Raw genomic sequence first — 12508 nt, 5'->3', positions numbered from 1 at the left:
CCGGCAGTCACAGTCACACTGCGGACCCACCCCGGCAGTCGCCCGTCAGTCACTGTCACACTGCGGAGCCACCCCGGCAGTCACTGTCACACTGCGGAGCCACCCCGGCAGTCACTGTCACACTGCGGAGCCACCCCGGCAGTCCCAGTCACACTGCGGACCCACCCCGGCAGTCCCAGTCACACTGCGGACCCACCCCGGCAGTCCCAGTCACACTGCGGACCCACCCCGGCAGTCCCAGTCACACTGCGGACCCACCCCGGCAGTCGCCCGGCAGTAACTGTCACACTGCGGACCCACCCTGGCAGTCACTTACCTGTAGTCCTCAGGAATGCTCAGAAATGTGACGGACATGATGAGCTCCAGTCACAGGACTCCCCTGTAGAGCTGTATGCACCTATGAGAAGGAGGCACAGAACATGGCTGAGCAAGTCAGGACACAGGAAAAGTTACAGAGACAATGCCACATGGCTCCAGCTGCTGCCCTGCTCTCCTGGACTGTGCTACCGAACACAATACTACCAGATTCACACCCAGCCTTGATACTATTTAGTTTGATCCACCCCCTCCAGGCATTGTTTCCAAGCCCTACCATCCTAAGTACGGGGGGGAGATAGGATCCTCAGGGCGATATGTGTTACTGCGTATCCCCGCCCCCCGACCTGCCGGGACGTATTTCTGCAGGGTGTAGCCGAGCCAGAGCAGGGTTCATTGACTGCTCACGGTGTGTACAGCAGGTGCTGGGTGGTGACACACACGGTGCAGACAGTGCGGTGTATGGGAGGGGTACATGACTGAATGAGGGGCTGGCAATGGCTGAGAACACAGAAACCCTTTATAGTGCAGTAAGTTTTTTTTTAACCAATTCATGACACGGCCAGTTTGTTTCTGTGTGTGCTTTTGTTTTTTTCCTGACACAGTCATAAGAGGGCTTTGTTTTTTTGCCTGACTAGTTGCAGTTTTGAATGACACCACTCATTTTACCATATACTGTATTAAACAATGGGAAAAACAGTTGCTATGAAACCCAGGCGGTGTCTTGTGTACAGCGAGGAGGTCATGGGGGTTTTAGGCCACCGCGTCCGTTTGTATGTCCGCTTTTTAAGGACTGCAAATACGGAAATACGCACACCCATTGTATTCAATGGTGGTGCGCACACGTCAGGTTCTTCACACAGACCATGTGTCTGTGTGCAAAACCTGCAGACATGGGGAGGTAAATGGTTAACGGGACGTAAGTGGTTCAAAGTGTAAATAGTATGCAGAGTTAAAGAACGGCAGAAAGGGTATCACAGTTCTTGTTGGGTCACTTATCCTGTCAGCTGTTCCCCAGGATGGGATGAATCACAGAGCAGGTGATGATGCCAACAACGGCCGGCGTGGCACTTGTCTGGTGGGGATCCTAAGTCTAACGCGGATCCGTCTTCTGGCAGCAGCGGTTGGTCTCAGCTACTTCCCGCTGCCCCTAGTCCATATACTGATGTAGCCGGGAGGGTGCGGACCACCCCGCTGTCTGCGCCCACCGTGGTCCAACTCATATACACTGGAGAACCAGGGCGCAAGTGACGGTCCCTTACCCGGTCTCTCAGGTGGCACGGTACTCACAGGCCTGGATCGTTTGTCACCTCGCTTCGTGGGGACTAACAGGCACACTGCACGTCTCTCCTCACAGTCTCTGCCAGCGGCGGTGGCGATGCTCGGGCTCAGACCTGCACTGTACGGACGCTCCAGGGCCGGCGCACTCACTGGTCCCTGCTGCACACTGTATGTTCCCGCCAAGTCTGCTTGTTTCCGCCCGCGTTGAAGCTGTACCCCCTTAGCCACGCCCCCTGCTTCCGCATGCAAGGATTGGTCCAGTTCCTTAAGCTTTCCCCCGAACAACAGAGGAGACAGCCCCGACAGTTCTGGAATCGGCACAGAACAGGTACCCGTGGCACGGTCCTTCTTACAAGTGGCCAGAAGAATGTATATGGTACTTTTTTTTAACCGCTTCATAGTTTCAGAAATCTGAAGTGGTTGAAAGAAGTAACTAAAGACAAAACATGTGAACAGCAATGTAGTAATAGCAGATTCAGCAACTGGGTGTGTGCCCAAAGGAATCACAAGTAGCAAAGAAGACGGAAGTGGTAAAACCTATTTCTGACTTCCCTCAGGTTTCCAGTTGTGTTTGATCTGCTACTTGCTTGATTACATTTGCCTTGTGGTTAGTAACAAATTTTAAGTAAAAAAAAATAAAAAGATGTAGAAATTATTACCTGCACAGAATCCGCTCCAAATTACAATGCAAAGAGAAAACTTGTAAAAATCCACAGAACAAAGGCTCATACTCATCTGCAAAGAAAACGCACCAGTGCAATCTGATAAAATATCGGATTGCCCTCAGACCAATGTTAATCTAGGAGTCCCTGCTCATCTGCGATTTTTTTTTTTTTTTTTTTTTCTTTTTCTCACCTCAGATCGGGATGAGAAAAAAATTGCAGCATACTGCGATTGTCCTCGTATGGGCTCATTCTCACTTGCGATGAATTCGGACGAATGCAATCCAATTAAAAATCGGATTGCATTCGTACCAATGTTATTCTATCATTGTGTGTTCATCTGCGATGTTTTTTATCTAGCTCAAATCTGATCATGATCGGACTGGAAAAAAATTGCAACATACTGTGATTGTAATCGGAAATTGGATCGCATTTGGCAATAGAAGTCAATAGGTGCTAGAAAAAAAATCGCACAGCACTTGGACCATGCGAGTGCTGTCCGATTTTTACACATTGATGTCCTTTGAAAAGATGTCAATTCATCCGCAGCGTACAGTAAAATTACAGTGTGACCCGACAGAATAGAATAGAATAAATATATACACATAGAATAGATAGATATAAAGATGCCAGTGATATACATACAGTATATACTCGCGTATAAGCTGAGTTTTTCAGCCCATTTTTTGTGTTGAAAATACCCCCCTCAGCTTATGTACGAGTCATTGTCCCAGAAGAAGACGGGGGAGCGACGGAGCAGCGGGTCACAGGAGGCAGGGGTTGGCGGCTGCGGCTAAAGCCTGTGCTCGCTGCTAAAGAGAAATGATAGTGTCAGCAGCAGTCGCCGGCTTCCAGTAGCTGCCGGCTATCATGGGTGCCCACTCATTAAGGTAATGAATATTCACCTCTCTCCACTCCCATAGGCGTGGAGAGAGGTGAATATTCATTACCTTAATGCTTGAGGACACGTGATGGCTCAGCCACAGATGCTGCTGGCACAAGAACAAGATGCTGCGAGGGCGCACAAGGAAGGTAAGTAGGATGTTTTTGTTTTTTTTATGCTTTTCTCATGGTGGCCATACATACAAGGATATGGATGAGGAAACATGCATACCAGGACAGGGATGAGGAGTCACGCAGACAGGGATGTAGATAAGGAGCCATGCATACAAGGATGGGCATAAAAAACCATGCATACCTGGATGGGGATAAGGAGTCATGCAGACCAGGATGGGGATAAGGAGCCATGGATACAAGGATGGAGATAAGGAGCCATGAAGACCAGGATGGAGATAAGGAGACATGCATACAAGGATGGGGATAAGGAGCCATGCATACAAGGCAAGGGATGAGGAGCCATGCAGACAATGATGAGGATAAGGAGCCATGCATACCAGAATAGGGATTAGGGGATAGTGCATATCCGGCTTATACTCGAGTCAATACGGTTTCCCAGTTTTTTGTGCCAAAATTAGGTGCCTCAGCTTATACTCGGGTCGGCTTATGCACGAGTATATACGGTAATTAGTACAGTGATTGTGTAGCTTACTGTACTTTTTTTTTTACTTACTAAATTGTTTTCTGAAAAAAATGGTGTGGGGCAAATGTTTATAGCCTGGGAAGGGGGTAATACCCATGGCGCTTCCCTGGCTATTAATATCAGCTCACAGCTCACCCTATAATTAATAACCAGCAAAGGCTAGGCAGACAGCTGCGGGCTGATAAATAGCATAGGAAAGGGCCATGGATATTGGCCCCCTCCCAGACTAAAAACATCAGCTCTCAGACACCCCAGAAAAGGCATATCCATAAGATGCGCCAATTCTGGCACATAGCCTTGCTCTTCCCACTTGCTCTGGTGCGGTGGCAAGTGGGATGATAGTTGGGGGGGGTTGATACCATCTTTGCATTGGTGACAACAAGTCCAGTGGTTAGTAATGGAGAGGCCCCCATTACTAACCTCATAGTGATATTGTATAAAAAAAAGCAAACACCCTGAATAAAATCCTTTAATTGAAATAATGACACAGACTCTTTAATGAATCTAAATTAAAACAAACCAGCTATACTCACGTCATCATCCAATCCACTGAAGCCAATGTGTCCTGTAATCACTGGCATCAGTGAGTTGAGCTGAGTTCCCTGGCTGTGAACTCCCAGGACCTTTCTGATGGCAATGCGAGGGTGAGAACTTTTTCACGCTTGTGGTGATATCAGTGAGGTGAAAGGAGGCCACCACAAGGCCCTGAGCTGTATGCGCTTTTTCTGAGATGACTGAGAACTGATCTTTTTTAGTTTGGGAGGGGGCCATTATCAATGGCACATTCCTAGGCTATTAATATCAGCCCGCAGCTGTCTGCCTAATTTTTGCTGGTTATTAATTATAGAGGGACCCTACATCATTTCTTGGGGGGGGGGCTCCTCCATTTTAATAAACAAGAAAGGCTAAGTATACAGCTGTGAGTTGATATGAACAGCCTGGGAAACTTCATGGGTATTACCCCCTTCCCGGGTTATAAACATCAGCCCCCATCTGTCCGCTTTCCCTCTGCTGGTTAATGAAATGTTGGAGGATCCCACGATATTTAAAAAAATATATAATTTATCAAGTAAAAAAAACCAAAGTAAACTACACACACAAAGCACTGATTATATATCTCACATATTAACATAGTAACATAGTTTTGAAGGCTGAAGGAAGACCTTATGTCCATCTAGTTCATCCTATTTTTAGTGCAGCTGTTCTGCATTGTTGATCCTGGGGAAGGCAAAAAACCCACAGAGTAGAAGCCAATTTTCTCCATAGGGAAAAAATTTCCTTCCCGACTCCTAAGGCCTGTTTCACACTTCCGTTTCTGACCATCAAGTCAAAATCCGCCGTTTTGCAAAAAAAAAGGATCCGCCATTTTGTTTTTTGGATCCGTTTTTTTCCCATTGAGTTGCATTACCGGCAGATCTTGACGGATGGCCATCCGTTGGATCCACTTTTTTGCGGATCTGCCAAATTTTTTGCATCCGCCGACATGCCCGGACGGACCAAGCAACGTTTTTTTGTGCTGCAGGATCCGTATTTTATAGTGCGCATGCCCGGAAGAAAGAAGTCAGCCGGAAATTTAACCCTGAATCAATCTATCTATCTCTCTCTCTCCTCCACGGGCTACGGTTCCTTTAAAATTAATCGGATCCGTCAAAAAAACGGTCCGGTGGCATCCGTTCACCTCAGTTTAGCTACGGATCCGCTTTCCGCCATTTTGGCAGATTTTAACTGACACAAAAAACTGAAGTGTGAAACAGGCCTAAGCTGGGTCAACCATCTACCTATAATATTATGTTATTCGTAACCTTCCATACTGTTACTCACAGGATATATTTATATATATCTTTTTGTATCTATCTATATATCTATCTATCTATATATCTATGTCTAATCTCTCGCTCTATATTTATATATCTTGAATAATATTTCATTGAAAACCTACATGTAAATGGCACAGAGAATATGTAAACACTCACGTTTATATCGTATTACAATCGGATCGCATTCACATGTAAATAGGATGAAAATTTGGATGTTAGGTGTTAAAAATTGGTTTGTGCTCGCATGAAAATCGCATTACCCTTGCATGACACTCGTCCCACTTTTTCTGGACCGAAATCGGACTGTGTTTTTTAACGATGATAGGTATAAGCCCTAGTTTGAAATCCGTAACGTGAGTTAATTTCTGATTTGAATTTTCTCAGCAGCGCATAGTACAGTAAAACAAAGTTCATTCTCTGGATGGAAAATCCGCTCTGTATTCAGTCCATATTCTCAAGCCTTGAGGGTATGTGTGCATGTCGTTGTTTTCACCACCCAGAATATGCCTACAAAAGTATTCTATAAACTGTGTGCCACTGGGGTCTTTGCATTGTTTCCCAGCTGCGTGGTCTTGGAGGATAATCAGCTATTTCACTGCAAAAGTAAATGATTGTTCAGGGGAGCAGTGAGAAGACCACACAACATAGGTTGTGTGGTTTTAAGCCGTGGTGCGGCCACTGTTTGTGAAAATCAGCCCAAGGGTATGTTCCCACGGTCAGTAAACGCTGCAGATTGGACACTGCGTACAGCCACAATGTCCAATCCGCAGCGGCCAGATGGTACAGCATAGTGGAGGGAATTTTATGAAATCCCATCTCCACTACGCTGAGTAACCAGACATGCGGTGCGTCTTTCTAGACCACAGCATGTCTACAGTACTTATCTTGCGGCGACGCTCAAGAAAAATATCACCATCCTATGTATAGGATGTGGTGATTCCGCATGGTTCAATGAACACATGCAAAATCACCGCGCTTTGGATGGAGCTCTGTGTGAATAAAATAGTTGACGATCATACACATCACTTCATTCACTCAAAATGGGAACACGCAAGACAACCGAGCGCATCGTTTGGCTCCTCTTCGGCACTACTATTAAGAATGAGTGGAGCGATGTGCACATAATCGACCAATATTCCATTCACACTGACTCACTGACCAATCTCTGATGAAGTCCTGATAAAAAAAAAACATGAAAATCACGGATGTCTGAATGTGGCGTAGCCCTTATCCATGGGATACAGAATAAACTTCCTTTCTTGGACAGCCCCTTTAAGTGTACTACCTATTATTAGTGACCACCTGGTTTTTAGGTTTGTGTATGTGGAAAAGAATCCTAAAATAGAGTCTGTCACTATTTTTCTATGCTATGAGAATACAAGCCACCGGGTGCTGGGTGGTGAAGAAGCATCCCGCTCAGGAAGTTGGCCACACCAACAATGTAGTTGCATTCACAGAACAACTTTTTTTTTCCTCACTGCTTCTTGTGGCAAAATAATCTAGATTTGTTGCTTAGACGCTCGGTGCCTAATTCATCATTGTAGGTTCTCCAGTTTTTCCTACTCAAGGGACTCAAACCACAGCTTGGAAATTCTAGTCATGGGCGTGATGTGATGTAGGATGGATTTTCAATGGAAAGTTAATATGAGCGCACAAAAATGCAACACAGTGCGTTTGGCGCACGTCAGCGCAGCGCAAAAAGGGCAGATGCGTGGGCAAAAGTGTAGCAGCGCACGACCAGCGTACCCAACGCTAAGTATAGGGTGCGCTGATCGCATGCAGCGTCATGCGATCGGAGGAGGAGCTGACCGGAGGGGGCATGGCTGGGGGCGGAGCTTAGCGGCTGCCCTGCACTGCGCCCGGTAGCGCTAGTGTGAAACTAGCCTCAAACCTAGGATTTTAGCAATGCAGGAGTGTTGACCACTGAGCCACCATGGTCTGTACATGCAGAGCCTGATGAATCACGGCACAGCACTCCGCAGCTTGGCTGTATACATTAGTCCTTTGTGCAGAGATTGGAAAAGACTGATCTATGTAGTAAACCCAAGTATAATAATTACAGGGTTTCTTAGTTCAGATAACTGAGATATTATTATGTAAGTGTGTATTTTAAATCATAAGGAATGAGACATCATTCAGACACGTTTGCTCAAAATAAGTTGTGGACAATTGGTGCACATCTGATGGCTGTAGCTAGCTGTGCCCCTGTTTGAAGCATTATGGACTTTTTAATCTTTTCTTAAAAAAAAAGGAAGAAGAAAAAAATAGTACAGGCGACTCCCAAACCGATATGAGCTGACTTACATCCCATGCTTCGTGCCCAGACTTGTCTTTGACTTCACGTTTACTGTGATATATGCGAGCTGGAATGCTTCATGCTAATTCTGTTTTTCACATGCTTTCCCATAGCTTTATAATTAATCACCGTTTAGTGTTGAAATCTGGGAAACCACACCATTTTGGATGAGTGGGAGAGTTGCCTGATACAGTAGGGGTACGGTAGTTGGTACAATACTATCAGCATCCACATTGCATGTTTATGCCATTTACCGTTGTAGAAAACATAAATGACCCATAATTACACTGCAAAACAATCATATGGCTAACTATTAAGTAATAATTAGTGCAATATTCTTTATTGGAAACTAGACATACACAAAAAAAGTTCCCTATGAGACTCTACCTCAGTCAGCCTATGTAAAACTGGTTTCTGACCCCCCTATACAGACATGTCTTTCTTATTCCATAAGAGTATAGTGATAATATTGGAAGATGCCTAGGATGTCGGCTAGTATTAGGTCATTCACTAGCTCTGGTCTGGCTGCCAGAGACTACCGACATGGCATCTGGACCAGGGTCCCTCATATTATTTTCCATAATTCTGTTCCTAAAGTTAGGTCATTATATCGTAGACCCCAACATTTTTTTCCCTGTAATAACTGGTTGACTTGTTTTCTTTAGGAATTAATGTACAGTTGTAGCCAAAAGTATTGACACCCCTGCAGTTCTGTCAGATAATACTCAGTTTCTTCCTGAAAATGATTGCAAACACAAATTCTTTGGTATTATTATCTTCATTTAATTTGTCTTAAATGAAAAAAACACAAAAGAGAATGAAGCAAAAAGCAAAACATTGATCATTTCACACAAAACTCCAAAAATGGGCCAGACAAAAGTATTGGCACCCTCAGCCTAATACTTGGTTGCGCAACCTTTAGCCAAAATAACTGCGACCAACCGCTTCCGGTAACCATCAATGAGTTTCTTACAATGCTCTGCTGGAATTTTAGACCATTCTTCTTTGGCGAACTGCTCCAGGTCTCTGATATTTGAAGGGTGCCTTCTCCAAACTGCCATTTTTAGATCTCTCCACAGGTGTTCTATGGGATTCAGGTCTGGACTCATTGCTGGCCACCTTAGAAGTCTCCAGTGCTTTCTCTCAAACCATTTTATAGTGCTTTTTGAAGTGTGTTTTGGGTCATTGTCCTGCTGGAAGACCCATGACCTCTGAGGGAGACCCAGCTTTCTCACACTGGGCCCTACATTATGCTGCAAAATTTGTTGGTAGTCTTCAGACTTCATAATGCCATGCACACGGTCAAGCAGTCCAGTGCCAGAGGCAGCAAAGCAACCTCAAAACATCAGGGAGCCTCCGCCATGTTTGACTGTAGGGACCGTGTTCTTTTCTTTGAATGCCTCTTTTTTTCTCCTGTAAACTCTATGTTGATGCCTTTGCCCAAAAAGCTCTACTTTTGTTTCATCTGACCAGAGAACATTCTTCCAAAACGTTTTAGGCTTTTTCAGGTAAGTTTTGGCAAACTCCAGCCTGGCTTTTTTATGTCTCAGGGTAAGAAGTGGGGTCTTCCTGGGTCTCCTACCATACAGTCCCTTTTCATTCAGACGCCGACGGATAGTACGGGTTGACACTGTTGTACCCTCGGCTTGAACTTGTTTGGATGTTAGTCGAGGTTCTTTATCCAACATCCGCACAATCTTGCGTTGAAATCTCGTCAATTTTTCTTTTCCGTCCACATCTAGGGAGGTTAGCCACAGTGCCATGGGCTTTAAACTTCTTGATGACACTGCGGACGGTAGACACAGGAAAATTCAGGTCTTTGGAGATGGACTTGTAGCATTGAGATTGCTCATGCTTCCTCACAATTTGGTTTCTCAAGTCCTCAGACAGTTCTTTGGTCTTCTTTCTTTTCTCCATGCTCAATGTGGTACACACAATGACATAGGACAGAGGTTGAGTCAACTTTAATCCATGTCAACTGGCTACAAGTGTGATTTAGTTATTGCCAACACCTGTTAGGTGCCACAGGTAAGTTACAGGTGCTGTTAATTACACAAATTAGAGAAGCATCACATGATTTTTCGAACAGTGCCAATACTTTTGTCCACCCTCTTTTTTATGTTTGGTGTGGAATTATATCCAATTTGGCTTCAGGACAATTCTTTTTGTGTTTTTTCATTTAAGACAAATTAAATGAAGATAATAATACCAAAGAATTTGTGTTTGCAATCATTTTCAGGAAGAAACTGAGCATTATCTGACAGAATTGCAGGGGTGTTAATACTTTTGGCCACAACTGTAGGTGAATTAACTCATATTATTTTATCCCAGGATCCACAACAGCTATTACTTTATTTTCTGTGTGAAGGCACCTTGTGGTCCTGAGCCACATAACACCTGATCATGAATAATAAGGTGCAAATTATTTATCAAGATTGTGTGTCAACTCTTTGTAATTATATACAAAGTTTACCTGCACATGGCTGACATGATTGTTGGCCAAACAATCGACCGAAGCATTGTTTGGCCAACAGCCATCTAGTTTGTTTGGCAAGACTAGGTGTACAGTGTAGTGATTTACACTCAAAAGTGTACCAAGAACGAAGGTACTTACATATTTAACGATCAAAACATAAAACATGAGGATACCACTGTAGTAGTTTGAACAAAAAACATATCTCATGGGAATCAGAAAGTAGAGTGAACATACAAATCCCCTTAAAACCAGGTTTATTCAAAATGTATTAAAAAACACACCCTTCCCGGGGCGGAGCCTGAACGTTGGTGGAGCAAGAAGCAGGAAACCTGAGCTCCCGGACAAATGCACCAAAAGGGGCTCTAATATCACCAGAGCCTTCTTTTTATACCATCCCCGCATTACAACCCAAACCAGGACCCCACTGGATCGCATAGACCCTGGGTGGTGAGTCACGTTCGGGATAAAGAAGGGATTCATCTAACTGAGGCCCTGCAGGCGGGAGATTGCCGGAGTGGCGGAAGGATATACTGCTAACAGCACCATCGCCTCGGGCAGAAGACTTCACCCCTGACCTAAGGCTGTCAGACAAGAGAGACCCCGGAGCTGACCCTCCCCTGCAGATAAGGTACCATTGCGAAATCCCCAGACCAGGACACACAAAATCGCTACTGTTCTCATAGCTGGGGGACGGCTACAGAGAGTGTGTATCACGCCGCAGCATTGAAAATAGTCCCGTCGGGCTTGCAGAAGACACGCGGCCCGGGACCTAGAATAGACGTGCAGCGGCACGCTTCAGCCTCCTCCCCTCTCTGCAATCAGTGAGAGAGATCTGAGGGAATCAAGCGTCTCCGGGAGCTGAGGTAACGCTGAAATAACAGAAGCAAGGTGACGGAGTGTCTTGAGCAGGGGGGTCTGATTCAGGGGACAGAGGATCAGGAGAGCATGGTCATTCTCCCTAACTCCGTAGCAATAAAGGAGATAATCAATTAATCAAGTGGGGGCCTGAGACTGTCTGACCCGAGGGGTGCGAGGAGAGAAGGGAGTAATATAAGGAGCCTTAGATCTGTATTAAGCGCTCCCCCCCCCACCAGTGCTGTCCCTACACCTTTCCTCCCCCCCTTATCTGCTTTCTAATTAACCCATGTTATACCTAGCTGAACGGATATGAGAGGATTTTCTGGAAAACCAGCAGAAAGTGGTTATAGACTGCCATCTAGTGACCAGAGCCAGAACGACATCTCTTTCCATTGTTTATCACTTATAAGATTGGGCATAAAATGGAACATTAGCTAAATTCATAGCCAGCGAGAGGAATTCTAATCTTCAAACTGCTCTATTCTTCTCTGCTTTAGATAACTGCAAAAATGGGGAGATCTAGCGTAAAAACGCAAAAGAGCATGCCCAAACCTACAAAATCCACTACGCAAACAGACATGGATGACTTTCTTAAAAAACAAACGGTTCCGTCAGATTCTCTTAAACCACCCAAGCTTCGTGATTTGACCTCATTAGAAGATTCAGATTCTGAACCGGAGAGTGACTCTGACACAGGCAGCACAGCGAGAGAGGCCTTAGTCACTCGTTCGTTCATCAAACGTATATTGTCTAAAGCTCTTGAGCCAATAGGACAAGAACTTGCAGAGATAAAACACGACCTAAAACTTCAAGGCCACAGACTTGAGACATTGGAAAATTCGCAAGTTGCCATGACACAAAGTTCGAACGCTGTACTAGACTCTTTAAAAGTCCATGAACTCCAACTACATACAATTCACACGGTGCTAGAAGATCATGAAAACAGAGAACGTCGTAACAACATAAGAGTTAAAGGCCTTTCTGAAACGGTGGCCTTTGAGGCGTTATGGAAAGCAACACAAGAGATATTCAAAGATCTACTTAATGAATCAGATCCACAGGAAATCGAACTGGTGAGAGTACACAGAGCATTGCGTCCGAGGCCTTCTCAAGGGGAAACTCCACGAGATGTGATCTGTCGCTTCCTCGATTATCGAGCAAAAGACTTAGTTCTTCGCAGAGCGCGGGAGGCGCAGGAGATCTCGTATGAAGGCTCACAAATTAAACTTTTCCAGGATTTATCGGCTAGCACTCTCAGGAAGC

The 12508-nt window shown here is 45.0% G+C and overlaps 2 protein-coding genes across 6 annotated transcripts in view; one reads left to right on the top strand and one right to left on the bottom strand.

The window, feature by feature from the left end:
* TMC6 (transmembrane channel like 6) overlaps positions 1 to 12508 on the bottom strand; it is a 152643-nt gene that overhangs the window by 109867 nt on the left and 30268 nt on the right. Inside the window, exons 1-2 of one of the 5 annotated variants that reach the window (XM_073588177.1) lie at positions 1578 to 1783; positions 317 to 397 (exon numbers count right to left, since the gene is read on the bottom strand). In XM_073588177.1, the coding sequence (XP_073444278.1) occupies positions 317 to 354 (38 nt within the window). In that variant the 5' untranslated portion in view covers positions 355 to 397; positions 1578 to 1783. The other 4 variants (XM_073588179.1, XM_073588178.1, XM_073588181.1 and 1 more) reach the window with 4 other exon arrangements.
* Positions 719 to 12508, top strand: part of LOC141100009 (transmembrane channel-like protein 8) — a 96812-nt gene continuing 85022 nt past the window's right edge. Inside the window, exon 1 of the mRNA XM_073588184.1 lies at positions 719 to 845. The gene's annotated coding sequence lies outside the window, so the exon portion shown is untranslated. The remainder of the gene's footprint in view (positions 846 to 12508) is intronic.

This window comes from Dendrobates tinctorius, unplaced genomic scaffold (genome assembly GCF_039654945.1).
Source record: "Dendrobates tinctorius isolate UK_male_01 unplaced genomic scaffold, ASM3965494v1 ptg000103l, whole genome shotgun sequence".
Classification (NCBI taxonomy): domain Eukaryota; kingdom Metazoa; phylum Chordata; class Amphibia; order Anura; family Dendrobatidae; genus Dendrobates; species Dendrobates tinctorius.
The sequence above is the reverse complement of the archived record's forward strand: the minus strand, read 5'-3'. Positions and strand labels throughout refer to the sequence as shown.